Source organism: Pinus tabuliformis, chromosome 1_2 (genome assembly GCF_031772625.1).
Source record: "Pinus tabuliformis cultivar Carrire ecotype Pingquan chromosome 1_2, CPIR1, whole genome shotgun sequence".
NCBI lineage: Eukaryota > Viridiplantae > Streptophyta > Pinopsida > Pinales > Pinaceae > Pinus > Pinus tabuliformis.
This window is the reverse complement of record NC_142298.1, coordinates 88,339,468-88,365,123: the sequence shown is the minus strand read 5'-3', so window position 1 is coordinate 88,365,123 and position 25,656 is coordinate 88,339,468. Positions and strand designations below refer to the sequence as shown.

Sequence of the window (25,656 nt, the reverse complement as noted above, 5' to 3'; positions counted from 1 at the left end):
TACAATTGTTGGAAAAATGAACAAAATGGGAGAAAAATTTTCTCCTGGGGATCATCCACTTGGGTGGGTGACAGGTACAACGCCAAGAGAAGACAAAGAATAAGTTTAGCAAGAAGGCTCTGTAAAAAAATCCTTGAAATGCAGCAACTAGAATTAATTCTCCTAACTGATTATTCAATTTATTAATTTTCTGATTAATACCGAATTAATCACACTGCAATTTCTTCACAAGATAAAATAAAATGTTGCGGAAGTAAAAACACTGGAACTGAGAAATGCTAGCACACACACAAAAATTGTGATAGTTATTTTTGGACAAAAGTCCCTGTTAAAACCCAAAGTGGGAAAATCGTTGTACAGTTTTAGTTGTTGTAGCATCAGAGGTGTTCTAGTCTTGAAACTTTGTGGAGACGCTAAAACACAAGAGTTCTCCATAACCCATAAATTATTTTTGGAAATTCCACCTAGAAGTGTCTCAATTAGATTATTAGCCTATTTTTAAATATTTTCTAAGTCTAAACTTAGGAAAAGAGGTTAATTAATCAATATTAATTGAGAGGTGTCAATCATCTAGAAACCAACACAGATCAATTCAGATATGATCTCAGCCACTGATTAAGGTTTAATCTTGGCAACTGGAATACCAATTGGAAATTATAAGAGGAGGTCGATGGGTAGGAGAACACATACTTGAGTTCGATTTCCTTGGGCAGTTCGATTTTCCAAAGAGCAACAATAGTTGTCGAAAGTGTTCGACCTACAAAAGAGAAGCAAAGACAGAGGGGCAAGGAAGGTGATTCGGAGGAAGATTTTCCAGTTCTAGGGAGTACATTGCAGAGAGGCAGAGATAGCCACATAGAGGTTGCGCAAGGGCTACGCAGAAGCCTCTAAGAGGAAATTCGATTTACAGATTCGGGAAGTCGTTTCAGAGTTTTGGAGGCAGGAAAATTTCACAAAGGTTGGGAGAAACATTTCTAGAGTCAGTAATGCGTTGAAGAGGCAGCTTAGCGTGAAATCCAGGCAGCACGGATTTGTGTTTGCACAGAGGGTGGCACAGGGTGATTCATGGAGGGGTTTCAGAGGGTAGTCTTCAGTGTCAGATTGCTTGTGGGGTGAGGAAAATTCCTCAATAGATTTTTGCCAGTATTTTCTTTGTAGGATTCTCATTCTTCGACATCCAGATTGTACTCAGATTATTTCAAGTCACTTAATAATAAAAACCCTCAGTTGTTGCACTGGTTTTCCCAATATGGGTTTTTCCACGAACTTTTGTCCAAAAATAAATGTGTAAAATTCACTATGCGCGTCAGTATTTCTCAATTTCTAGTTTACCTTCCGCTGTATTTTTTATTTGTGCAAGTTGCAGTGTGATTAATTCGTTCTTGTCGTAGCAATAAACTGATAATTTAATTTACAGTTAGAAGAATTAATTCCAGTTGTTTCAATAGGATTTCAGTGGTGAAATTTTCACATGGTATTAAAGCAATTTTGATTAGACAGGGAAGCTTATAAGCAGAAACAAAAAATTGTTGTTCAAAGGGAGCAGCAAGACAAATTTTTGGGGGTTACGCAGTGCCTAAGCTAGACAGTACGAATTGTTGGGTAATTCGATTTTTCAGTACAGGTTGTAGAAAAATTCGGCTTGCAAATTCAGTAATTCCAGCGAGCAGAGGGAGCAGCAGCTCAATGATTTTCACTAAGCAGATTCCTTGTCTGGGCGCAGAAGGGTTTTGCCACAGTTTTGCTAGAGCAGAATCAACATCGAGTGGAAGAGAAATTGCACACACACACAGAAATTTCTCTAAAAAGGTTTCTAGTCTAGAAATCCAAATTTCCAGTTTCAACTGGAAGTAGTTGGAAGCATATTTTCTCACTCCAGAAGAGCGTGCAAATAATAGATTCAGTAGCCGAGCAGGAAAAGGAAGGAGATTCTTGTTTATTCTTCCAAATTTTAGTTTCAGAGATTTTGAAGCTTTGCAGAGATTGTCGTATGAAATTGCCAGAATTCAAATCTAGGCAATGGATCGACTTCTAGTTGTCAAAGACAAGTGTCGGAGGAAGTGCAAGTTGTCTAATGCGAGTTGCAAAGGGAATAAAGGTCCTAGTAAGGGACAAGGCCCAATAGGAGATAGTGGGGCACCAAATCCAGGTGGAGGAGTATGAGACCCCTGTGTGCTAGATGGGAAGGGTATAGTATAGCTGCAAGAAGGAGATCAGTCAGATCAATTCCAGATTGTTGCAACAGGACCATCAGTTTTGCTATAGGGTCCCGTAGTATCATAGTAGCAGGATTCAGTGTCAACAGGAGTTGTCAATCATTTAGATGATTGCTGCCCCGTAGTATCATAGTAGCAGGATTCAGTGTCAACAGGTGTTGTCAATCATTTAGATGATTGTTGCAGATCTAGTTGTAGTCAATATACGTGAGACAGCTGCAGAGCTAGATGCAATGACACGAGCAGTACAAATTGCCCAGTTGCAGGCAGCAGAAGTAGTTCCAAGCAGAATATTTCCAGCGCAAAGCTACGAGTCTAGTTTCTAGTGCAGGAGGACAGTGTGAGTTGCTAGTAGGGAGCAGAGAGATTTCCCACTAGCAGATAGAGACTCAAAGGGAGTCTATCTTCAGAGGGAACAACCTTATGGAAGCTAGTGCTTCAGGATCTGAGGAGATCAAACTCATTATTGCAATAGTTGTAGCAGTACTACAAAGATAGTTGCAAGCGGTAGCAACGGCAATATGAGTAGATCAGAGTTCAAAGTTGCGTGGAAGCTTGGGCAATGTCCATTGAGGTGTCCTACTCATGGATCATTACCTTGCTACAGGAACCCATAGTATTCAATAGCAAGGTGGATCAGTGTCAATTAATGCAGTCAAATTCTGGAGTGACAGTTGCAGACTAGTTGCAGTCGGGTGTTGAGTGCAGTGCAGTGTTGATAGCAGAGCAGGAGGCTCAGTAGCAGAGTCAGCAGCAACGCAGATTCTTTAGTGGATAGTGCAGGGGTGTTAATTTTAGTTAACAATGGTGTGTTCTATGCTTAGCACAATTACTTCAATGTGGTTTTAGCAACCCAATGACAATTTCCAATTTAGTTTCAATAGCAATCACATTAACCATTAAACACATTGACAGTAACTGTATATAGAACATAAACTATAAAATGCAAAAGACAAGCCAAGACAAGAGAACACCAAATTTTGGTGAATGTTAGGGAATAACCCCAAGATGGGGAAAACCCTTGGATCAATTCTTCTTATTACATCAAATGCTTCAGCAAAGAGAGTACAATAAAGTCAAAATTGGCCTGCCAAATGATGATCAAAGCAGCCCTGTCAAATCTGAAATTTTCTTGTAGCAGTCAAAAGCCCTAACCAAAAAGTCAATGTTGGTCAAAGCAGCAGCAAATCATCCACAAAGCAGCTTGGTCATATCTAGTCAAACTCAGCCTTCTTCGGTGGTCAAAGTCAGCCCAAAATAGTCATTAAATCAGCGGTCAAACTTCGTCAAAGTTTGCACTTCAAGCCTGCAATCAACTCTGCGATCAACCCAAAAAACCTCGGTTTGTGTGTCAAACAATGCAGCCTGCCCAAACAAAAAGATTCCCACAAAAGTCGGAGTCAAACTTGGTGAAATACCCCTTGGTCAACATTGGTCAAACCCTGCAACAGATCTGAAATTCGCCTTTAAAATTCATCCTTCTTTGTTGCCACACGTGTGAGGAAAAGAGATGCCCAATCAATTGTACGAACCAATCAGATGAGGAGAGAGAATAAGTTGAGTTGATGAGGTGCCAAATGAAGTTGTAGGTCTCTCCTATTTATACAAGTCGTTGGGGGTCAAGAGTCATGTCTATTGGGCTTCATGAGCCTACATGATGATGTGGTCGACCTTGACAATTTGCACGTGTGGACTTGACCTCAAAAACATATTTTTCCTTGCCCAAATTTGATGATCTTTAGGTCGATTTTAGTCCTCTCTAAAAGAGGAATTCAATGCAATAATCATATCCATCAAATGAGTTGTCCAAAGTGGAATTTGGCCCTAGTTGCCAATTTTAACATTCCCTCTCAACCAGTGTTTCTAAAACCGGAACCGATGACCGGACTGGTCCACCTAATGAACTAGTTTACCGACTGGAACCGGTCTAACTGGGACTGATTTGGTCTAAATGAACTGGTTTTAAAAAAATACATTAAATAATTAATTTTTAATGAAACAAAACTATTTTTAAGATTTAAAACCATGATTCCAAGCCAATAGAGACAAAATATGCAAAGTTTTCTCATTTATATACCATGTAAAGGTGAATATATCAAAATGGCACCGAGTGCAATACATATCATCGACAAAATAGAAAAATACATAAGCAATGAGGCTCTAAATGGCCTATAAAGTCCAGCAACAATGTTGCAAGCTATGAGGCCATTGGCCTACTATAAATCTATGATGTACACATGATCAATCATCAAGTTCATCACCACTACTAGCCACAGGATCATCATCAGGAGATACATAGACATCATTTGGTTCAGAGTTTGAGGATGCCTCAGCCTGATCTGCAACCTCAGTATCAATGCCACCAATAACAATAGAAGTGGACCTAATGGAAGCACAAGTTTGTCGACCTGCACAACTAGTGCCCTCCATTGGTTCTTTGCCTTTCCTTAATGCCGCTACTGATCCTGGTTCTGATGTCGCCACATAATCTGCTTCATCCCCCCCTAAAGCCATGTCGATATCAAAATCAGCCTCAAACATAGGATCTTCAGTCTCCTGCACCCATTCTGATGTTGGATCAATATCGTCCAACACAATGGGATCTAGATCAGGTGTTTTGCTCATCATTTGGTTCCTCCTCAGTCAAAGGTTGTATTGCACAAAAACAAGATCATTTAATCGTTTTTGGTCCAAACGGTTTCTCTTCTTCGTGTGTATGCACTCAAAAACAGACCAATTGCGCTCACAACCTGAAGCACTGCAAGTTTGACTGAGGACTCTAATTGCAAACCTTTGCAATTGAGGACACTGGCCACCAAACGACTCCCACCAATGTGCTACAAAGAAAAAGACATTAATTACTAACTTAGTTTATAATTTGAATTGTAAAGAACATAAACAATTTTAACTTGAAAAGAAAAACAAATTGGAAATTGGAATTGCTTACCTGGTTGGTCCACATCCCTTGCCATCTTTGCCAAGTTTTTGCCAAAATTACCACCTGCCATATTGAAAACAGTAAGTTGTCTATGTATTTCCAACTGGTCTGCATGGCTAGGGACCATGCACTCCAAGCAATCAATGAATCCAGCTCTGACCTCCCCATCATGCATATCTCCTAGCCAATTTTTGTAATCATACTTTGGGTTCAAAAAATACCCAGCTGCATGTATAGGACGATGGAGTTGATTGTTCCATCTGTTATCAATGATCTCCCATATACGGCCATATTTAGCTAACCTGTCCTTGTCAGCTGCCCGTATCTGCTCCTTTGCCTGATCCATAGCCTCATAAATGTAGTCCATGGCCAATCTTTCCCCATCCACCATGCTTAGCACCTTAACAAGAGGCTCGGTAATTTTCACAAGCTCTAGAAACCTTTTCCAAAAATAAGTGTCTAACACTTTCTTTTTGGTGTCTTTTCCATCTGGTCTACGAGCCCACCGAGATTCAGACCATTCTTCAGAGGAAAACATTTTCTACAAGTTTTTATGTTGACCATTGAGACATTGCAACGTGAGGAAGTGAGTTGCAAATCTCGTAATTGCAGGCCTAACAAGCTCTTTGCCGCCAGTGTGTTTCCTCATTAGGCTCAATACCCATGAGTGGTTGTAAATGTATTTTGTAATGCACTTGGCATGCTCTACAGTGTTTTCTACCCACTCGGGCCATTCCACTTTGCCTATATCCTCATGCATGAGGTCTATGCAATGTGCAGCACATGGAGTCCAAAATATGGTCTTATATTTGGTCTCAAGCATCTTCCAGCAAGAACATAGTTTGAGGCATTATCAGTGATGACCTACACAACATGCTGCTCCCCAATTTCTTGAATAATGTTATCCAAAAGCTCAAATAGAAGGGCTGCATCCTTTACCTTATCAGATGCATCAACTGATTTCAAAAACATGGTTCCTTGAGGGCAAGAAACAAGGAAATTAATGATAGTGCGGTTCTTTCCATCAGTCCATCCATTTGACATGACAGAACAACCTGTTTTGAGCCATGAATCTTTAAACTCAACCAAACACTCATCAATGGAAGATATCTCTTTTTGCAAAAGAGCTCCCCTCAAGTCATGCAAACTAGGGCCTTTGAAGCCTTTTCGTGCAGCTATAACAGAGTCCCACATAGCTTGGTAATAAGGTGAGCGAGCAGCATTAAATGGGATATCTAAATCATACCACCATCTAGCAATGTATCGATAAGAAGTTTCTTTGCATTGTCTTTTCCAATGTTGATCCAAAGTGGGTTGAGAACTTCACTGGGAGGAAGTGGGATTAGAAGAGGCAATGTTGGCAGAAGATGAGAAATAACTTTGGATGTTTGTTCTCTTTGTTCCTTTTGATGGTTGGCCAAAAGAAGGATGAACATAGTGAAAGGGGTCATTGGTGGAAGGGATAGAAGAGGAGTCTTGAATCTCATAATCATCATACCCACTCTCTTTCATGGCTTCTAATAATTCCCTCTTCCTTGCAATGTCATCTTGGATGGCCTTCTCCCTAGCCTTATCCTCATAAAACTTTTCAAGCTTGGAAATGTATTCTGCCCTAATAGGACCTAACAGTGCATTTGGTGCATCACATGGCTTTACTTGGCCTCTTATCCCAACCAAGTGTTGTTTCAACCTAAGAATACCCCCACTTCCAATAGATTTATGGCATAATTTGCATATCATTTTTCCATCAATTACATCACAATGAACCCATGCACTGTCCTTTCCTTTTGGGGCCATGTTTGCTTGAAATAATAACAATTTGCAAAGAAATCTGCCATTTAAAAAAAAAAAAAATGCAACTAAGCAACATGGAAAACCAAAGATAAATGTAGGAAAACAAATGCACATGCAAGCTACAAAATTTGATAGCATAGAGCTAGAGAGTTCATAGCATAGATAATAGAAGTGAGAAGTTTATAAATTTATAACACATAAAAAAATTTAATTCATGGACAGCAGTGAAACGAGGAATTTTCAAGTGAAAATCCTTACCTGGAAATGCAAACTAGCTTCCTTAGCCTCCTCTTGAAGATGGCAACTCCACTGACAACTACACACTATCTCCAAAATAGCTCCAACTCCAACTCCAAGATGACTACTTCAGCAAAAACTCAACACTCTCCAAGCTCACAAACACTCATAAACACTCCAAATCAAATGTGTGAGACAAATGAGAATGAGAGGGGCCTCTTAAAGGCTTGGAGAGGGTGTTTTTGGAGGGAAAGCACCCTTAGTTTCCCCCCAAAACCCCTAAAAAACAGTCAGCAGGTCGCTTTTTCAGTTGATGGTGGACATGCCTCCTAACCGGCTGGTTTAGGACGGAACCGGCCAGTTTGATACAAACCGGCCGGTTCCGTCCTAAACAGGCCGGTTAGGACCGATTTTTTGCAAAAAATGGAGAAATGGCCCCTCTGACCAGGTTTTTTGGCCGGTTTTGACTGGTGGGCCTGCTAACCAGCCGGTTAGACCGGTAACCGGTTAGCAAGGCCGGTTTTGAATACTATGCTCTCAACTAAGGAGAATTCCACCTGCCAATCCATCCATCATCATGCCATCCTCTCATCATGTACCATCTCTGCATCTCATCTCAACTCCGTTGAACACTAATGTAATAGTGAAGAAGAATCAATCGAGAGAGAGTCACAAGACCTTGCCACTCTCCACTGACCGAAGTCAGTCCAGGGGTGAAACCCCAATAGGACTTGATCCCAGATCAAATTGTTGAACACCATGCATCCTAGACATAGGGAGTATGGCAATGCATGATGCATCTATCTGTAGTGTTATGGTCCCTATTCACTTTTCCCAACTCATTGGCCAGATGAGAGGTGCTTCCCATAGAGTCCCAGACTACATGGGTAGGATGTATGTTGGGGCATTTGCAGGAGAAGGTAAACCACTCATCCTATGCATATTCATCAATCTTAGGGGAAGGTGAACCACTCACCCTACACCCATGTCAACCATCACGGGGTATCACAGGGGAAGGTAAACCACTCACTTTGTACACAGTGCACCTATAGGGGAAGGTCAAACACTCACCCTATGGTCTAAGAAGTACCCTAAGCCCCCAATAGCTCCTAGACCTCAATGTCCAATTCAAGCGAGACCCTCATGGTAGGGTCCTTCCATGACTCCAAGTCTCTCTCAGAAGGCTAAGAATTTGACCTTCCCCAAAGGCTTCGTGAGGATGTCTACAACTTGCTTACCAGTCCTGATGTGTTGGAGCCTTATTTCTCCCTGTTGTACCATATTCCGAATAAAGTGGTACATGATATCAATGTGCTTGGAGCAATCATGGAACACGAGATTCTCTAAAAGGCAAATCCCACTCTGGTTGTCGTGATAGATAACGATGGTATCCAACATGTGCTCAAACAGCTCACTGAAGAGCTTCCTCAACCATATAGCTTCACAACAAGCCATACTAGCTGCAATATATTCGGCCTCGGTGGTGCTTATAGCAACCAATTTCTGCTTCTTGCTCATCCAAGAAATTGAAGCAGACCCCAATGAGAAGTAGCATCCTAGCGTGCTCTTTTTATCTACCACATTTCCAGCCCAGTCAGCATCAGAATATCCATGAAGCCTCAAATTCCTGACAGTGTATCTTAGCCCATAATTGATTGAGCCGTAGAGATATCTCAAGAGATTCTTAGCAACAATCCAATGAATGTGATGAGGCTCAACCATAAACTGACTCAAAGTATTCACAACGAAGAACATCAGGGCCCCCACAAGTTGTCGATACTTAGAAGGGTTTGTCAATTCAGGCCCAGCAGCACTTCCACATAGCTTCTTGAAGTTGAGTTCCATCAGAGTAGACACAAACTTGCAATCGACCATCCCACATCTCCTTACAAGTTTCACAATGTATTTTCCCTGAGAAAGGAAAATCTCGTCTGCCTTTTGCCAGACGTCCAGGCCTAGGAAGTAGTGCATCAGTCCTAGTTCATTCATCTTGAACTCGAAAGTTAACTCCCTCTTACATTGATAAATGAGAGGTTCTACACCTGTTAGAAAGAGATCATCAACATAAAGGACTAAAATAAGAGGCATGTCCTTTTCAACCTTGAAGTATAGGTTAGGATCAGCATAGCTCCTTGTAAATCCCAACTTCATAAGATAACTGTCAATTCTCTCATACTAAGCCCTAGGGGCTTGCTTCAACCCATAGAGGGGATTCTTCAACCTGCATACATATGTCCTTCGATCTTGTACTTCAAACCCCTGTGGTTGTTCCAAGTAGACTTTCGCCTTAAGCGACCCATGCAAGAAAGTAGTCTTGATGTCCATATGATGTAGGCTCCATCCTTGGTTGGGAGTGAGAGCAATAATAGATCAAATAGTGGTATATTGAGCAATTGGTGCAAATATCTCGTCATAGTCCACTCCTTCCTTTTAAGAAAAGCCTCAAGCAGCGAACGTGGCCTTATATTTTTCAGTACTCCCATCAGCTCCATGTTTAATTTTGTAAAGCCATTTTGAAGTGACCACAGACTTGTCCTTGGGTCTAGGCACCACGTCCTAAACATCATTCTTCATGATAGATTCATATTACTCATTCATTGCATCCTTCCATAATTGGTGTTTTGCAGCTTCTTCGAATGTGCATAGTTCAACTTGAACGATAGTACTCATAACAGCCTACTTGTTCAGCTTCTTACTTTCACAAAATGTCCCTCTTGGAGCAATATGTTTTTTAGCATCTTTGGGAGTATCTTTGAGCCACAGAGGTCATTTCCTTGAGGTAGAGGGATCACCAGGAGGTGGATCAATAGGATCCATTGGACCATCAACATTGGGCATAGGCTCATATGTCGAAGGTTCGTCTTATTTTTCCACATCATCATCGTCCTTCCTTGGCATAGGGAGATCTCTGGCTTTCCTAAGGGTAGTTTCTTCATCAAAGGTGACATCACAACTTACTTCCACATCTCATTGACCAGGCACAGATCCTATATGCCTTTGAATTTTCACTGTAGCCAACAAATATACCTTTCTTCCCAGAAGCTTCCAACTTATCCCTTTTCTCTTTAGGCACATGAAAATATACCGGACAACCAAAAATTCTAAAATGAGAAACATCAGGTTTCTTACTAGTGAAGACTTCCTCGGGTGTCTTGAAGACTTGAAATCCAAAACTTGATGTGGGCTCTTATTTTGAACATATACAGCAGCGTTGGCAGCTTCTCCCCATAAGAACTTTGGTAGGTCTTGATCATGGAGCATGCCATGGGTGGGTTCCATGATTGTTTGATTCTTCCTTTTAGGAACACCATCTACTCAGGAGTGTATGGGACAGTTGTCTCCCTCTTAATGCCAACTTCTCTGCAAAAGTCATTAAATTCATTTGACTCATATTCGGTTCCATTATCGGTCCTCAATATCTTGATCTTCTTCCCTGATTGATTTTCCACCAATGCTTTGAAAGAACAGAACCATTTGAACACTCCATCCTTCCTCTTCAAGAAATAGATCCATGTTTTGTAAGAGTAGTCATCCTATTAATTTTAGGTATGTTCTATGCTAAGTGCAATTTACTTCAATTTTTCATTTTTAGCTCAATGACAATATTCAGATTAGCAATCACATCAGCATGATAGTAAAGTGCAAATAGAACATAAACATAAACGTCAGAAAACAAGCCAAGGCAAGAGGACACAAGATGTGGCACCAGCCAAGAACAAACCCCAATGTGGGGAAACCCTTGATCAATTCTTCTTATGTTCCTCGATAGTTCAACACAAAGAGAGATAATACAAATACATTTGAAGTCAACACTTTGACTTGTCAAGCTAAGAGATCAAACATCAGAGATCTTCACCATGAAGATGACCCAATGAGGTTGCAGATCTGATGACAAGGACTGCAGTTCTGAACTCGGGTGAAGGCAAACATTCTTCAACTGATTCTCCAAGGTGATTCCGTCACCATGCTGCACCTAGCTAGCTGACTAATCCTCAATGCAGTAATATGAACCCTTGATAATAGCTTTGTCCATCTCATATTGCAACAACATCATACAACCCTCTAATAGTCATCAAGATGGCCTTAGATCATAGCAAAATGTCTCACGAGACAACGCCTGGATTAAGCTGAAGACCAAGGCATATATAGGCCCTCATACATTCATACGAGATCAGGGCATATATAGGCCCTCATACAACACCTAGGTAAGCCTCTAATTTTGGCAAAGGATTTCATCCAAAGAAGTTTTTTAACCTCACCAAATTATGTGTTTCTAAACACGGATAATCGGCAGAGTTTTTCTTCCAGCTTAAACCCCAAAGCTAGGGTGGAATTCATTGACATGGTCTTAGGTGAGTCCTCGTGTTATATCGAGTCTGTTGTAAAAGTGTGTTTGCAAATAATTTTAGCACATTTGGCTAAATTATTTTATTACAAGCACACTTGATTTCATTTTGGATCATATTGTGTCGCATAATTGGTTAAACTATCGAGGGTCTGAGTCTAAATGTGTATTTCCCCTTTCAAGGGTTGATATTGTAATAATTTGATGTAAAAAATATTTTAGTGCATGGTTACTCATAGTTAGACACCATGGCTAAAATATTTGAGGGTGGAAAAAATTATTAATCCCCTTTAGAGTCAATTAATAAATTTTTCTAGCTAATTTAAATAAAAATCCTAACCCAGAAAATTAATTAATTTTGAGTCAAAAATAATTATATAGAAATTAATTTATCTCCAAGTGGAAAATAATCAAAAATTTGTGGGTCAAAGAAAAGTAAATTTTTTGAGGTCCCCCACCAAGGGAAAAATGGATATTTTAAGAAAATTTGAACCCTTGGACCTTGGTGGTTAAGTCAAAGTCAAAATTTTGAGGAAATTAATCCAAAATATTAATTTTTGGATTAATTAAAAGTGGATTTTAAGAAAAATTCGAAATTTTCCTCAAAATTAAAAATTCGATGGTGGAGATTAAAAGATGATCAAATTATTTTCGATGGTAGAGATTATTTTGACGAGGATCAAGCCAACTAGCTTTTATTTTCCACTTGCAGGGGTTCTTCTCTATATAAAGAAGTTATTGAGCTTTTATTTGACAGCTCTGGATTATGTAATTCTTGAATGGTGGTATTCATTTATTGCTCTGCTTAGAACATTATTTTATCATAATAGAAAGATTTTGGGATTCAGTTCATTGTGTTCTTCTTCTGTTGGTTTGTGGTATGTGTTAGCTATGTGCGATCCTATATTGTGCCAAATATTTTTTAAAGAATTGTTATTTCATTTGTTCATGATAAGAACATTCTATTGATATATGCTATCCTAGGTGATCTGATTCACCATATGATCTAACAATTTTACTTTGAGGAAATTATAGAGATTTACAAGTACGCTAGCCCTTGAGGTCCAAGTTCACAGACTGTGGACAAAAGCTGACTATGTTTGGGCTCTGAGATCTCATTATGGTAATTGATTTTGCAGGGGGGTTTTGGCCAACATTTATTTTATGAAATTACTCATGCATTTCTATTTACTCAAAAAGTATATTTTCCAAATTAATATTTTTGGGCTAAAAGGAATTTATTTGCTAATGAAAGCTTGTAAATTAAATTTTGTAAATATTGTACATTTGTAAAGAATTTGTAAATTATTTTCCTAACCCATTTTATTTTGCAGCACTTGGATATTTGGGGTTTTAAATTTTTGTATATATATTTGGGGTTTGGCATACTTTTATTCATTTTTGTAGGTGATAGCTCAAGAGTTTCAAGTAGCAATTTTTCTAGACTATTCAACCAAGCAAGGAAGGTTGATCTAGGCCCTCGAGGGTAAGATGTAGCCTCCCCAACTTCCAACAACTCAACATCTGGCTAAAGAAAAGAAGTCGTCCAACTTTTTTGCAAGTGATTTTTGCATTTTTTGGCAATTACGGCCTTCAACATTTATTTTAGGACCCAAGGCCTAGCCATCCTCCCTCCTTTCCCGTAGTTGTGAAGCCTAGACGCCTTCCAGTGCCATCGGCCCCACTCCTTGGCCTAGTCGCAGGCCTCCAAGGGCCTCGACCTCCCTTTTCTCCCTTGGTTGTGGGCTTAGGGAGCCTCCTTTGCCCCCCTTGAAGACCTAGCCGCAACACTAAAAGGGATCTTTCCTTGGCCGCTAGCCCTTTCAGGGCCTCTCCTAGCCTAGTGTCAACCCTTTTGGGCTTGACGTTAGCCCTTAGGGGCTCAATTTCCTTTGTCATGGCTTTCTAAGGCCTCTTCTCCCTCATCACTCCCCTTGTTTTCCCTTTCCAACCTTTCATTGACCATTGCTAGCCCTCGTTTAGGGTTTTTCTTACTCTAGCCCTCATTCCGCTATTATTCAATCATTGATTTAGTTTTCCATCTCTAACATTTGGTCTTGCAGTAGTTTTAGAGCTAACTTGGTGGTTGCAGGTTCTCAAGTCTGTTGGATGCCTCTCTAGCCATTTACAAGGCCATAAGGCCCCTTGGTTTGCTCTCTAACCCTCTAGTCTCATCACTGTCCTCATTTAAATTTCTTACGTATTTTATGACAGCAGCAGTGGATCGAAGCCCAAAAAGGAGGATGAGAATGCAACCCTCGTATCTAAGGGACAGTAGAAGCAGTAGAAGAAGAAGAAAGATATTTCGAAGATCAAGTGCTTCTGGTGTGGCGAACTTCGTAATTACGCTACACAATGTCCTCTTCAGAAGAAGGACAAGGACGAGAAGCATGATCCGAAGGTTGCATCCACACAGATCAAAGAGGAGTTTGCCATGATCGCCCAGAGGTGGGGTGATATAGAACTGTAGTTCGAAAGAAATGTAGATACCTTGAGGAGTCCACCTCTCGGATCAATACCTTGCTACGGGAGCCCATATCAAAAGTAGCAGGATGGACCAGTGTCTATTGGTGCAGAGGAGTGCCCAAGTGACAGTTGTAGTGGCTAGGAGCGCCAGAGACTGAGCAGCGCAAAGCATGAGTTGGCAGTAGTGCAGTTAGCCCAGAACAAAGTTAGCAACAGCGCAGAGGCTTCAAAAGGTCAGCGCAGATACTAGCAGCAATCAGAACTTTAGCAACAAATGCATCATACTAAGCACCAGTTCAGTAACTTGGGATGCTTTTCTATTGTTGATGCAGTAGCAGCAACTATTGGAGAAGGATGAAGTGTGGATGTAGTGTTGGCAATGGTAGGGCCAGCAGCAGCACGGATGCTGAATTAGAGAGGGAGTTGTAGTACAGATGCAATGTTGGCAGTGGCAGTGTCAGCAACAATACAAATGCAGCATTCGCGTAGTAGTTGGTGGGCAGCGATGTTAGACATCAGCAACGCAAAGGGAGATGTTACAGAGAAGGGTGATGCTTCAGCAGGTTGCATTACTAGAGCACATTCCTTGCTAATAGGGAGTGTTGATTTCTAGTAGCATCGGATGTGTTCTAAGCCTCATAATGTGCAGGGAGGCTTGGACACATGTATTCCACAATACCTAGAAATCGTTTTGGGAAATTCCACCTAAAATCAATTTTATTAAAATAATTAATTATTTTTAATGGAGGCCTAAGTCTAAACTTAGGGAATTAAAATAATTAAAGGGTATTAATCTAAGCTTGGATGAAACTTCTAGAAGAAGATGAGGATCAAGCCAAAATGATCTGAGTCATTGATTAGGATCTAATCTGGGTCATTGGTTCTCAACAGAAAAATTATAAGAGGAGGCTTGAGGGGCATTTGGAAGAGACATCGAGTGGGAGATCAGAAGATCGAATTTCAGAAACACAGCAGTTGTCGGGAAGAGTATTCGAAGTGATCTTTTGCAATGAGGGGCAAGGATAGTTTTGGTTGGAGATTTCTCCTTATCCAAGAATACTTGGCAAAGGAGGAAGAGAGAGATCTGGGAGAGGCAGCGCAGAGACTAAGCTGGCCAACAGAGGCTGACGCAAAGGCAACACAGAGCCTTGAGGAGGTCCGTATTTTGCTAGAGCAATCGATTTCTGAAGTCAAAAGCCAGGGTGTGAGACCTGAAGGTGGAAATCGAAGTTCCTAGGAGGCAAATCGATCAGTAGAGGGAGTGACGTTGTCCCTAGAAACTGTGATGTTGGGCTGACGCAATGGCAACGCAGACGTAGCAAGGGGCAACCCATTCTGTGGTTGGATTAGTCGAGATCGCCTATGATAGTGTGAGGTACTTCTTACCAGTGTTGATAATATCGGTATCGGGAAAATATCGGCGAGGGTCCAGAAAATATCTTATCGGCAATATCGGCGAAAATATCGGCAAAATATCGGCAAATATCGGCAAGCATAAAAAATGCATAATATATTCATTTTTTTCAGATTTTTAAACATATAAAGCAATAACAACATGAAATAAACACATTGGCACATAAATATGAAGAAAACACTGATATATATGATGTCAAATAGAAATGATATATCAAAGGCGATACCAAATCGTGCTAATCCCTGATAATTGTCCATTCAAGGACTCAAATGTGGAGAACCAATACAAAATAACATCACATATAATAATAAAAGTATCTCATCATCATGAGTTACATGTAGCATAACAAATAAAACTAGCAGCTATCTATCTACTGCCCTCTCCCCCTTTTACGGGAAAACATGATGGGCTGTTTGCCAGGCCTGCCCCTAGTAGTAGAAGGCCCTGACACTGCCTCTGCACCTAATGTCAAATAATGAGTGCTAGGCATGGAGCTATGCTCTCCTATATCTATAGCAGATGGTGTTGATGTTGATGCTCCCACAGTGTCCTCCTCCTCCTGCTCCTCCTCTAAGTGTTGCTGCTCCTCTGACTCCGAGTCCTCCTCTTGCTGCCCCTGCTCTAATGGATCATCTACCACTGGCTCTAACCATGAAGGTGACTCCTCCAATATGGGCTCCTGAGACTCCACCCTCCACGGAGACAATACATCAATATTGTCTAAGGAAATGGCATCTGGATCCACTGGTGATTCTATTTGCCTCACTCGAAGTCGGATGTTGTAATGCACATACACCAAATCGTTGAGGCGTGCGAACTCCAACCTGTAAGAGTGTCAAAAAAAGTAATGAGTCTTGACTCTTGAATCTTGACACTTGAAAGTCATAAATTAAAAATTAAAAATTACAATAAGTGTAATTGCTCAACTGAAGGCTTGAGTTCAAAGTTATACCTGTTGCGCTTTTTGGCGTGTATTTTCTCAAATACACTCCAATTGCGCTCACACCCTGAAGAGCTACATGTTTGACTCAAGATTCGTATAGCCAATTTTTGCAAATTTGGTGCCCTTGCACCATAGCTTCGCCACCAAATATCTACAACAAAATAATGAAATAAAAAATTCAAAAACTTAAAAGTTAAAAGTTAAAACATAATTAAATTCAAATTTCTAATTTCTAATGAGTGATGACTTGTCACTTACGTGGCATGAAGAGGGCCCTTTCCCTAATGGCATCATCAAAGCCAAATAGGCCAACACAATCCTGATAACACTGTACCTCGCGCTTGATTTTGCTACGAAGCTCAGAATCAGGTACCATCCTCTGAATACAGGAATGGAGCCCTTCCATCACCTCGCCATCAAAATCAAAGTTGCATTTGTATGAAAATGCAGGGTTGAGGAAGAGTGCTGCTGCATGAATGGGTCGATGAAGCATCCCTGTCCACCGACTATCGATCACATCCCATAACATCATCTGCCTATCAAGGCCAGCAGAACCCTTGTCTGCATAATAGGAACGAATGGCCTCCTTGGCCCTATCCATGCCCTCATACAAATAAGGCATTGCAGGCTTCTCTCCATCCACCAATCTAAGAACCTTTACTATAGGTTCGCTAACTGCACATGCTTCTTGTACTCCACGCCAAAATGTCTTAGAGTACACCATTTTTGCAATGGCTCTCCCATCAGGTCTCCTGCTGTATCTACAATTACGCCAATCATCAGACACAAACATTTGCTTCAACTCGAACTGACATCGAAGCAAAGACTGAAGAGTAATAAAGGTTGTGGCAAAACGTGTGATGGCAGGACGCCGCAACTCCTTGTTTCTAGTGAACCTCCTCATAAGGCTAAGAACAAAAGCATGGTTATAAATAAACTTGGGGATGCTCCTGGCTATATCAACTGCCTCCTTGATGAAGGAGAGTTTCCCCATATCCTCAAGCAACAAATCAAGACAATGCGCTGCACATGGAGTCCAGAACAATGTGGGATGCCTCTCCATAAGCATTCTGCCGGCAGACACATAATTAGCTGCATTGTCTGTTATGACTTGCACCACATTCTGCACACCAATCTCCCGAATGAACCCATCTAACAACTCACATATCGTTGCTGCATCTTTGATATGTTCTGATGCATCCAACGATTTAATAAACATGGTACCTTTAGGACAATGTACCAAGAAATTTAGAAGGGTCCTACCCTTCCTATCTGTCCAACCATCAGACATCACTGTGCATCCAGTGACTTCCCATATCTTTTTCAACTCCGCCAATCTAGAGTTGATGTCCTGTTTTTCTGCTTGAAGAATTGGCCCCCGCAACTCCTCATATGTGGCACTTTTGTACCCTGGGCGCACAACAGCAATAGCATCACACATTGGTTGCCAAAATGGATTGGTTTTTGTGATGCTGAGAGGTAAGTCGCTCCAAAAAATACACCTCCCCATGACTCTATCTGCTTCTTGCTTCTCCTTTTTTTTAACAAGCGATTTTATGCCAGGTTGTGCTCCAGCTCCTGTTCGTGGAACAAAAAATGATGACCTCGCATTCACACTAGCAGTAGCGCTAGCATGTGATGGTGTGCCAGTTGTGGAGCCCCTCCCACTAGGGCCAGTAGGGCCACTACCCTCAACATCAAAATCAGGAGAAGATATCCCGAAAGATCTACCTGCACGTTCAGCTTTGTTTCTTTCTGCCTCTTCCTTCTTTCTGTCCTTTTCTTCAATTGCCTCAAGAGCTTTTTGTATAAGCTCCGGACTAGAAACTGTACAAATGCCAACATCATGTCCAGTGAGTCTAGCAAGATGGTATTTCAGTCGTGTAACCCCACCTGTCATCTTGGTCCCACACAATTTGCATGCAAGATATGCACGATTTGTCCCACCATCAGGGATCCCATACTCCCAAAATGGGTCCAAGTTTTTTGGCATATTTGTATTTTGTAGTGGGCTAACTCAAAAGGAAACCTACAGCACCAAAAAAAATTTGGAATTAGTAACTTAATAAGTAATACGAAATTACAAATAAGTTAATAACCACATCATTTTACAAAACAACATCCTTATCTCTTAGATCAGTGGAGGAAAGAAATTTTATTTCTGATAATGTAGCAAAAAAAGGAAAGAACTTTTTTTGTTTAGCTTAAAGAGACAACAGACTTGGCCCTGGGATAATTGGCAATGAATGGTCTTCAAGAAGCAGCACAAAGTCAAACAGTCCTCAAGAGTCAAAACCTTCCACAAGGCGGCAACATGTTTAATATGGCATCGAGACATGCCAGCTGTGTCATATACTTTTGTTTTTAAATATTTGTGCTCTCCGATTGCAGCATTAGCAACCTGTAATTGTGTTCATTATAAGGTTTTATAGGTGGTATAATTTGCTATAATATTTATTTTTATATAAATATTAGAAACAGATAATGGCCTTAATAACTGAATTAGTATATAACTGAAATCAAAACCTTAAATGAAAGATATCATAAAAATCTCTTAATTGATCAATAAGTACTAATTTACCTTTAAAATTAAAACTTTTGGCATTATGTTATACTGGAGGTAAAATTCATATGAACAAGTCTCCAAAACAGTTTAAATTTACAAATGACTCAAACGTATAAGAGACATTATTCACTATGAAAAGACATGCTCCATCAAAGTTGAAATATGGCTTAGAAATGTTACTGTCAACATAGGTTTGCCAGGTCAGTGAAAAGTTATAATATTTCTAAATTCTAATAAATAAAATTAGATAATTATATTAGAAATAATATTTGTAATAAATAAAATTACATAATTGGTTGTTGGAGTTTTGTAGAGAGATTTTATGGACAATATTCTCAATATTTTTATAGGCCTTTTGTAATTTAACTTAGATATAAATAATACAAATTATTTGTGTTTAACTGTAACATGCCTGTTTCTCAAATTTCTTTATTAATATCAAATCCAAATCCAACTCTGGCTTAACTCACTCCAGAGAAAGCCATGAAAATGGTGAGGTAGTAAATTTCTATCAACTCTGGCTTTCCTATTTAATTAGTGGTGGCACCAGGCTCAGTTAAATATGATACTGCTTTTTGTGTCTCGCTGGGTGTGATTGGAATGAGCGGTAGAGTCCAAAGAGAGAGAGCCGTTGTGGTGGTTGTCCACTCAATAAGCAATACCTCACTCTCTGCTGACTCGCAGTTCCTTCCTCGTGCCTTTCACACTTCACTGCATAGCCAATCTGTCTCTGTTTTTCTGAATGGTTTATGTCCCATGGCAGCACCCGCAAGAGTTTTTCTGAATGGTTTATGACATATGTCCCATGGCGGCACCCGGTTTATCAATTGTGATAACATCAGTGCTCGGCCTCGCTGTATGCTTACAATATTTGCTTTATTTGCGACCAAGACAGAGGCTTCACTGCTACGCAGTCATGCCACAGTCTATTTAAAATTTTAATGGCATTCATACCTGTTCTTGGCACTTGCAGCGACCAAACCCTCCTTCGCAGCGACCACGTTCCGGCTCCAGCTCTCAGAAAAACAATGACGTGAAAAAACCCAAAAATCAATGTATACAGGCCGCGCGGACTGATTTTAAGTTTTTAACCTCGCCGGCGATATTTTCAGTCGTCGCTCGATATTTTACGAGATATCGCCGAAATATCGGAAATCGCGCGAGATTTTGAAAACCGGAAAATATCGCGATATTTCCGAATATCGCCGATATTTCGACGATATTATCAACACTGCTTCTTACTATTCTTTTGTCAGTGATATTCTCTATACTGGATAGCCAGCAAGGCATCCAGAGATTGTATTTAGAAACTTTTGCTTAATAATACAAACCCTTAGTTGTTGCACAATTTTTCTCACATTGGGTTTTTCCATGGACATTTGACCAAAAATAATTGTGTAGATGTGTGTAATGTTTATTTCTATCATGTGTTGTATTTAGTTTCCACAATTTTATTTGGTGTAGGTTGCAGTGCATGTATTTCAGTATTTGTCGTAGAAAACTGCAAGTAACTTGTTCAAAAAATTTAACAAGCAGGTGAAATATAATCAGTTTGTTGCAGTAGGAATCGGGCAACCGATTTTTCACATGGTATCAGAGCACAGATCGTGAGCAGAAGAGCTCAGAAGCAAAAAGGAAGAGGGAGTTCGAAATTACTGCAAAGGTAGCAATTCGAAACCCCAAAGGTAGTGCAATCCTTGGGGCAGGAATGTTGAGTTGGGGTAGCATCGGATGTGCTCTAGCCATGAAAATTGGTGGAGAGGCTAAAGCACATGAGATCTCCAAGACCCAGAAATGGTCTGGGGAAATTTAGCCCGGTGAAGGAGATATTAAAATAATTAATATTTTTAATGGGTTCCTAAGTCTAAACTTAGGAAAATAAAAATATTAATGGGTATTAATATAAAACTGGGTTAGAAGGTTCTGAATGACATGGATCAAGCCAAATAGTTAGCCGTTGATTAGAGATGTAATCTCGACCGTTGAAGACCGTTAATTTTAGGTATGTTCTATGCTAGAGCAATTTATTTAAATTTTCACAGTTAGCAATCACATCAGCATTAAAGTAAACTACAGATAGAACATAAATATAAATCAAAGAAGACAAGCCAAGACAAGAGGACACAAGATGTGGTGCTAGCCAGGGAAAAACCCCAATGTGGGGAAACCCTTGATCAATTCTTCTTTTATGTTTTTCAAAGTTCAACAGAGAAAGTGAGAGGGATAGTACATTTACAACAGAAGTCAACACTTTGACTTATCTAGATATGAGCATAGATCATATCTTATAATGAGATCAGTTAAAGACATTCTGCTTCAACTGATTCTTCAAGGTGACGGCTTCACCTAACATAGTGTTGCAGCTTGTACTCATGTTGCACCCGTCATTGTGCTGCACCTAGTCACAGAGTTGCTCCCATCATCATGCTCATCATGTTGCATCATTCATCATGTTGTCTCATTCATCATTATGTTGTCTCCATCATGTTGGTCTTCATCATCATTATGCTGCATCCTTCATGTTGCACTATGTTGAACCCAAATTCATACTATAAATCATCATCATGTTGCTGCAATACATTCTTGTCGCTGCACTACTCACATTATGCTGTTGTACCTATCATCATCATGCTATCGTAATACTTATGCTGCACTTTACATACTGTATATACCAGTCTTTACTGCTTGCTATGGCTTGCAACCTAGCAGAGCAGCTAGGCTATAGTTGCACACTCCTTCTAGACAGCTTCTTCCTCAGTCCTCTAATATAGAGACAACTGCTACCAAACATACATAACCATGCTTGAGAACAGCAAACTTTAATATTGCTGCTGTTAGGATTCCCATCCTTGACTGCAGCATATCCCCACATGAGGACTGCTTCCTTTTGGAGCATTCATAAACAGTGTATATGTGCATTAGGTTTTTCCTCCTTCATGACTGAGCTAGGCCCTTTTTGATAACTACGTTAAGGTTATCTCCTAGGGCCGTTGGTACAACGTATTAGGGCCTCCATTTTAGGGTTGTTGGGACAGCGTATTAGGGCCTCCATTGACTGCGTTTAGGGCTACTTGGAACAGCGAATTAGGGCCTCCATTTTAGGGTTATTGGAACAATGTATTAAGGCCTCCATTGACTGCGTTTAGGGCTGCTTGGAATAGCGTATTAGGGCCTCCATTGACTGTATTTAGGAAGCCTGCTTAACTGCGTAGATTAGGGTTGTTGATTGACCTGTGGCTAGGGCAATTGGGCTCCAATCAGACTGCCGCTATGCCTTCTTTGACTGCAGCTAGGGTATGGCTAGATCAGCCTCTAGAACAGCGTATTCTCCTCTAGATTTCTCTGTCCACAAAACCCAAACAAGTGGAGAGAGATCACAAAAGGTGTGTTGCAAAAGTCTTCAAGTCCTCTTCTATTTATACTAAAAACGTAGAGCTTGAATAGACATGCGTTTGGGCTTCTGAGCCTACATAATTAGCTGGCCGACTTGACAATTTGATTTATAACATAAATAAATTCATATCTTCATAAATACTTATCGGAATCGAGTGATCTTTAGATCAATCCTACACCTCTCAATGAGAGGGATCCAATAAAAATATCAGCTGCCATAAATAAGATGACCCACATGGAGTTTGGCCGTAGTTGCCAATTTTAACAAAGACTCAACAGAAAAAAGTATAAGAGGAGGCTTGAGGGTCAGTTGGAGATACACTAAGGGAGACCAGTCAATTCGATTTCTGGAGAGGGGCTTGCTGAGAAATTCGAACTAGAAGACTGGACTGCAACAAGAGGTAGCAAGTACATAACAGAGAGGCAGGGACAGTGCTGGAGGACCAACGCAGAGATTAGAGAGGCAAACACAGAGCCACTCAGAAAGACGCAAAGGCAGCTAGACTGCGCAGTGACTGGAGGGCCTGCGTGGGTGACACAGAGAGGCCAAGTGCTGACGCAGTGAGGCAGAGTGCTGACGCAGAGGGTCTGGGAGCTACGCAGAGGCTAGTTGGACTAACGCTGAGCCTAGGAGAAACACCGGAAGATTTCCTCTGTTGGGTGATCCAATTTGGCACAATTGTACTCAAGAAAAGTTGATTAATAAAATCCTCCTCTACTACACCGGTTCTCCTGCATTGGGTTTTTCCGGGGACAATTGTCCAAAAACAACTATGTCGATGTGTTTGATTATTTTGCATGTATTTGTTTTTGTATAATGGTGTGATATCTACAGTAGAATTTATTTTAATATTTATTGAAGGGATTTCGCAAATAACTTATTGGAAAATAAGTAGGTAAAATAAATCAGTTGCTGTAGTAATAGAATTTTCACAAGGAGGACGAAGTTTTGAGGAGGAATCGATTTCTCTGAGTGAGTCGACAGAGAAATTCGATCTCTAGATTGAAGCTTTCTAGAGGCAAAAGGGGGCAACATATTTTTTCCTTACAGAGCGGATCTTCAACTAGGACATAGATATTTTGCAGCAATTGCTAGCAACATAGCGTCAGCGGGAGAGAGAGAGACACACTTGAGGGAATTTCTTCCTCAGAGAATTCCTAGCCTGGGAATTCGAATTCTCAATTGCTAAGCACCAACAAGGGGCAACAAATCTACCGACTCTAGTAAGCAGTGCGTAGGCTAGCCCAGCAGCAGCGCAAAGGAGACAGGAGGTCATTTGGCTTTCTTCAATTGGCAAAGATGGTAGCCAGTGGATTAAGAAATCAAGATTGGTTGGATGGTGCATCCAACTACGTGATCTGGAAGGCAAGGATGTCATGCCTTCTGGATGAACATTTTCTCAAGATCTACATCGACAGTGTGGTAACTAAACTCGCGGATCTAAATCTGCTCAAAGAATACAAGGGAGAGATGGCAAAGGCCAAGCGAATGATCCTCGACGGAGTGAAGGATCATGTAGTTTATCACATCTCAGGCAAAGGGACTGCCAAGGAGATGTGGGATGCCTTGTCCACGTTATATCAGGGATCTTTTGAGAAGCGAAAGATGTACTTGAAGCAGAAGAGGAGATCCACGCAAATGCAGAAGAGGGATCGCATTGATCCGTTCCTTGTAAAGGTTCAGGAGACTCGTGACGAGTTGCAGCTATGGGGTCAACACCTCAGCGTACCGAGATGGTGAGATTGGCCCTGAATTCAATTTCAGAAGAGTGGCAAGTATTTGTCCAGAGCATCCTGGGCAGGGAGAAATTACCAGACTGGGAAGGAACGTGGGTCACTCTTCAGAAAGAAGAGATGACGAGAGACTTAGCCAAGTGCAAACTTGACAATAGCAGCAGCAACAGTGGGTCGAAGCCCAAGGAGGAGGATGAGAATGCAGCCCTCACATCTACGGGACAGCAGGAGTAGCGGAAGAAGAGGAAAGATATTTCAAAGATCAAGTGCTTCCAATGTGGGGAACTTGGTCATTACGTTACACATTGTCCTCTTAAGAAGAAGGACAAGGACAAGAAGCATGATCTGAAGGCTGCATCCGCACAGATCGAAGAGGAGGAGTTTGCCATGATCACCCAGAGGTGGGGTGATATAGAACTATAGTTCGAAAGAACTACAGATGGACAAGATCCTTGAGATGTCCACCTCTCGGATCAATACCTTGATATGGGAGCCCATATCAGAAGTAGCATGATGAACTAGTGTCAATTGGTGCAGAGGAGTGCCGGAGTGACAGTTGCAGTGGCTAGGAGCGCCAGAGACTGAGCAGCGCAGAGCTAGAGTTGGGAGCAGTGCAGTTTGCACAGAGTAGATTCAGCAGCAGCGCAAAGGCTTTCGAGGGTCAGTGTTTAGTCAATTCAATGTTTTTAAATTGCTTACATAAATTATCAATCAGAGTTGGTAAACTTGTGAAGTGCAAGTGCACTATATATGCTAGAAGCCTTTTTGAGTTTATTAAAAGGATGATTGTGTTTGTTTTAAGGATTTCCTTTATTCCTATGTTCCTAATGAAAACTGAAAATTTACAATGAAATTCCTACAATCAACTCTTGAAAAGGAAAGTAAGACAAGCCAGCATGATCCTATTTAACTTACTATTGTTAGTTTCAAAAGAATTACTATGCAAGGTTATGGAAAAGAAAAACTGCTTTGTAAATTGTGTGAATACTTCTTAAAGATAAATTGTGTTTTTGAAAAGAATTAAAAGGAAAGTTATTCTGGAATCTATAACTAAACTACTTATGTTCTAGAAAGACAATTATTTCTGCTCTAAAAAGAATCTCTTCTATTCAAGAATAAATTTATAAAGCAATCCATGTTAAGATCTACACACGCTGCAATTAACAATTCTATTTGAAATAATAAATCGAAAACAGAAAGAATGCGATCTGATCAAACGTAATTGCTATGGAAAGAACAGGGTTATGTACATAGTCCTATTTTAGAAAGCATACAAATGACTTGAAATTGACAGACAGCAAACAAAACACTGTAAATAAATAATTACAAAGAAATTGAAGTTGCGATAATGCAATTTTGGAAATAACAAAAGCAAAATGAACTGAACTAGAAATAAAAGAAAGAACCTCGATAGTTTGTAGGGACCCTCCACAAAACAGCAAGTTTTAAGACTTTAATTCAACAGCTAATTGCTCATGGGATTGACAAGAATACTTCTTCAATTAAAAAGAACGGAGTTATGAAACTTCAAACTGTTAATTAAAGATTACATATATGCGTCCTCGCTTTCTGTTTTTAGAGTTATATATATATATATAGAATTCGTGCTC

The 25,656-nt window shown here is 40.4% G+C and overlaps 2 protein-coding genes across 2 annotated transcripts in view; both read right to left on the bottom strand.

Annotated features, from left to right (window-relative positions):
• The window catches only part of ARC5 (P-loop containing nucleoside triphosphate hydrolases superfamily protein), a 363,658-nt gene that overhangs the window by 78,761 nt on the left and 259,241 nt on the right, over positions 1 to 25,656 (bottom strand). The window lies entirely within an intron of this gene.
• On the bottom strand, positions 15,415 to 17,662 carry LOC149204573 (uncharacterized). The gene is made up of 3 exons (XM_089393314.1): positions 16,612 to 17,662; positions 16,363 to 16,504; positions 15,415 to 16,234 (listed from the first exon to the last, which is right to left on the bottom strand). The coding sequence occupies exons 1-3, from the start codon at positions 17,642 to 17,644 to the stop codon at positions 15,781 to 15,783; spliced, it is 1,629 nt and encodes a 542-aa protein (XP_089249440.1). The 5' UTR covers positions 17,645 to 17,662; the 3' UTR covers positions 15,415 to 15,780.

What these genes read in the sequence shown, in the direction of transcription:
- LOC149204573 (XM_089393314.1), bottom strand. Translation starts at nt 17,644, where the DNA reads ATGTCTGATGGTTGGACAGATAGGAAGGGTAGGACCCTTCTAAATTTC. An exon ending in AAGGGCCCTCTTCATGCCAC is followed by an intron (nt 16,505 to 16,611) that starts GTAAGTGACAAG and finishes ATTTTGTTGTAG; the next exon opens with ATATTTGGTGGCGAAGCTAT. An exon ending in CACGCCAAAAAGCGCAACAG is followed by an intron (nt 16,235 to 16,362) that starts GTATAACTTTGA and finishes ACACTCTTACAG; the next exon opens with GTTGGAGTTCGCACGCCTCA.